The sequence below is a fragment of the Propithecus coquereli genome, unplaced genomic scaffold (assembly GCF_000956105.1).
Source record: "Propithecus coquereli isolate 6110/MARCELLA unplaced genomic scaffold, Pcoq_1.0 Scaffold46, whole genome shotgun sequence".
Lineage (NCBI taxonomy): Eukaryota > Metazoa > Chordata > Mammalia > Primates > Indriidae > Propithecus > Propithecus coquereli.
In genome coordinates, this window is record NW_012150396.1 from 3950634 (window position 1) to 3954005 (window position 3372).

A 3372-nucleotide genomic window follows, 5' to 3' on the forward strand; every position below is an offset into this window, starting at 1 on the left:
GCCAGCTAATTTGTTCTCTATGTTTAGTAGAGACCGGGTCTCGCTTTTGCTCAGGCTGGTCTTAAACTCCTGAGCCCAAACAATCCTCCTGCCTTGCTTGGCCTCCCTCAAATTAATTTTGTTATGAAGATTTCATGACATGTCTTTACTCCTCACCCTACTCCCCTCCCCCAAATAACTGGAAACACCTACTGTGTCTCGGATCGAGCCTGGGACACCCCCACCCCAACCTGCAGACAGGAAAAACACAACGCAATTCTCAGCTCCAGATCTGTAGGTTCCATGGTCCTTTCCATGCAAGCCCATTCTGATATGGTCTGTCTTAACCATTCTTGAGACAATAAAATTTTAATATAAAAATGATGATAGAGTTAAATTAAATCTAAAGAATTAGAGAAGATGAAATGCTTTTTACTTTAGGGTAAGTAACACTTACTACAATGTGTTTGGATATTGCGTGGGATTTATATTTTAGTTAACTCCAAGAGACTCATAAAAAACATCTTCTCAATTATGAACGACTAAATTTGCTTTTAACATACAATTCTTGGACGTCTGCCTTGTTTCCATTGTCAACAAAGGTAGGCTGGGATCCCCGTGTCTACATTACAGTCCGCAGAGGGAAGGGAGGCACAGAAGGAGTAGGCCTCTGACAGGCACACAGAAATAGCACGTTAACACTAAGAAGTAGACCCCAGCTCTCCTGACATCACTTTTGTCCCTTAAAGTAGGCACTTGAGATTTGCCATCGCCATCTGGCATGATCAGCCTGTCTGACGTTTATAGACATAATAAACGTCGGGCATCTCGCAAGAGAGAAGAGGACTTCAGTGAAAACTTTATAACAGGTTCAGAAATAGGCCGGGCGCGGTGCCTCACGCCTGTAATCCTAGCACCCTGGGAGGCCAAGGTGGGCGGATCGTTTGAGCTCAGGAGTGCGAGACCAGCCTGAGCAAGAGCGAGACCCCCGCCTCTACTAAAATTAGAAAAAAATTAATCGGCCAACTAAAAATATATATAGAAAAAATTATCCAGGCATGGTGGCGCATGCCTGTAGTCCCAGCTACTCGGGAGGCTGAGGCAGGAGGATCGCTTGAGCCCAGGAGTGTGAGGTCGCTGTGAGCTAGGCTGACGCCATGGCACTCTAGCCCGGGCAACACAGTGAGACTGTCTCAAAAAAAGAAATAGGGCGACTTTTCCTTTCCTGTTGTAAACAAATAGAAGTAATAATGTTTAACAATTCAGGAGGGAAATCAACTCGTACCTGCTGATGATCGGAGCGAAGCACCGCCTGTCCCTCCGCAGCCGGCAGAACCGCAGCGGTCTCTCCACCGCCCGGCATCTGGGCACCTTGCCCGGTGCCGAGTGTTTTGGGCCATCCGTGAAAGATGTGAGGGACAAGACAGGGATAAGTCCTGGTTCCCTTTGCGCTTAATTAAATTTCAGAAGAAAGAAGGACCTTGTAGTTCTTGTTGTTACACAGAAAGGAGTGAAATTTGAGTTTGCAAAGGTCATGAAGGATGTCGGTGTTTCCCACGCTGGTGACCACGGATCTGGAAAGAGAGAAGCAGTTACCTGCGTACACCTGTGTCTGTCCCACTTGCCAGCGTCTCTTCCCTTCTTTTCTTACTTGTCAAGGGAATTGCCTGTATTTTTCCCTGGGTTTGCTCTTTATCCATTTCTAGATAAATGTTCTACAGTGTATTTTTCAGAGTCCTAGACTTCTCAGAGACCGCTACCCAGCGCCTGCCTGCCAGTGCATGAATCCAACTTCTGTAATTCAGACTCCCTGCCTCAGAAACGGGACTTTTTCTTCGAAGGGATGTTGCTAGAAAAATGTTTGATACAGCCCAGAAAGCTTTGTCACAGTTCCGTAAAATGAAAACTAATATTTTCAGTTTTTTCCCTTTTCCTCCCTTATTTCATTGGTGTAAGATATTCCTACCACCCTCGTCAGCAGATGTGTACGGGAGACGGCTTTTGTTCCCCTTTCTTCTGTCTTCGCCTTTTGTTTAAATTTTACTTTTCTCACTGCCATTTGGCGAAGCTTCATCATTTTAAGGGAGCTCACAAAGATGCGTGTTCAAGGAGTGGGGTACCTTTCATCGTGTGCCAAAGAAAAATGACGGTTTTACTATTCCAGAGAGGTCTGAGAGCCCTCCGCCAGGGACCCGAGTTCCCGTCTGTTTCTTTTGATCCGTAAATGATCTGAGACAAGTCACCTTGGGGATCATCCCCCCACCCCGTGGTATTTCCTAAAATGTATGGTTGAGTTGGGGATCGGGCAACCTCGCTGTTAAATGTCCCTTCCAGATCAGTAATTAATTAGTAGGATTTTGTGTAAAATACCCAAACATTTGCTGCTTGCCTACCACGTGTGAAGAGGGCATGTTGATTATCCCGCTTAATCCTCAGATAATTCCAACTTACTATTATTAACTATCCCCATTTTATAGATGAGGAAGCTAGAAAATACTGGGGTTAAATACCTTGGCCAAGGTCGCAGAGCTAGTAAATGCCAGTCTCGGATTCCGATGCGGTCCGTCTGACCCTCCAGCGCCAGCTCAAGCCCCTGCCCTGCACAGTGATAAATGAGCGCCGTGCTGTGCTCCGAGGCTCACGAGCGTCCTCTCCCTTCTTTCTCTTTCAGGAGACACAATATTCATCATTCTGCGGAAGCAGAAGCTCATCTTCCTGCACTGGTACCACCACATCACTGTGCTCCTGTACTCCTGGTACTCCTACAAAGACATGGTGGCCGGGGGCGGCTGGTTCATGACCATGAACTACGGCGTGCACGCCGTGATGTACTCCTACTACGCCCTGCGGGCGGCCGGCTTCCGCGTCTCCCGGAAGTTCGCCATGTTCATCACCTTGTCCCAGATCACGCAGATGCTGATGGGCTGTGTCGTTAACTACCTGGTCTTCTACTGGATGCAGCATGACCAGTGCCACTCTCACTTTCAGAACATCTTCTGGTCCTCACTCATGTACCTCAGCTACCTTGTGCTCTTCTGCCATTTCTTCTTTGAGGCCTACATCGGCAAGATGAGGAAGACAGCGAAGGCTGAGTAGTGTTGGAACTGAGGAGGAAAGCCATAGCTCAGGGTCATCAAGAAAAATAATAGACAAAAGAAAATGGCACAAGGAATCACACATGGTGCAGCTAAAACAAAACACAGGAGCAGACACACACCCAAGGCAGCTTAGGGATAATTAGGTTGACTTAACCCAGTAAGTTTATGATCCTTTCCGGGTGAGGACTCACTGAGTGCGCCTGCATCTCAAAGCTCTGCTGCCGGGAGACCACGTCCCCTCCTTGCCTGCCAACTCTAGGACGGAGGAGAACAGGAGCCAGAGGCAGAGAGAGAG

The 3372-nt window shown here is 47.6% G+C and overlaps 1 protein-coding gene across 1 annotated transcript in view; it reads left to right on the forward strand.

Moving 5' to 3' along the window:
* ELOVL6 (ELOVL fatty acid elongase 6) overlaps positions 1-3371 on the forward strand; it is a 126689-nt gene extending 123318 nt beyond the window's left edge. The window contains exon 4 of the mRNA XM_012655092.1: positions 2651-3371. Within this exon, the coding sequence (XP_012510546.1) occupies positions 2651-3075 (425 nt within the window). The 3' untranslated portion in view covers positions 3076-3371. The remainder of the gene's footprint in view (positions 1-2650) is intronic.
* The last annotated feature ends 1 nt before the right edge of the window (position 3372 follows it).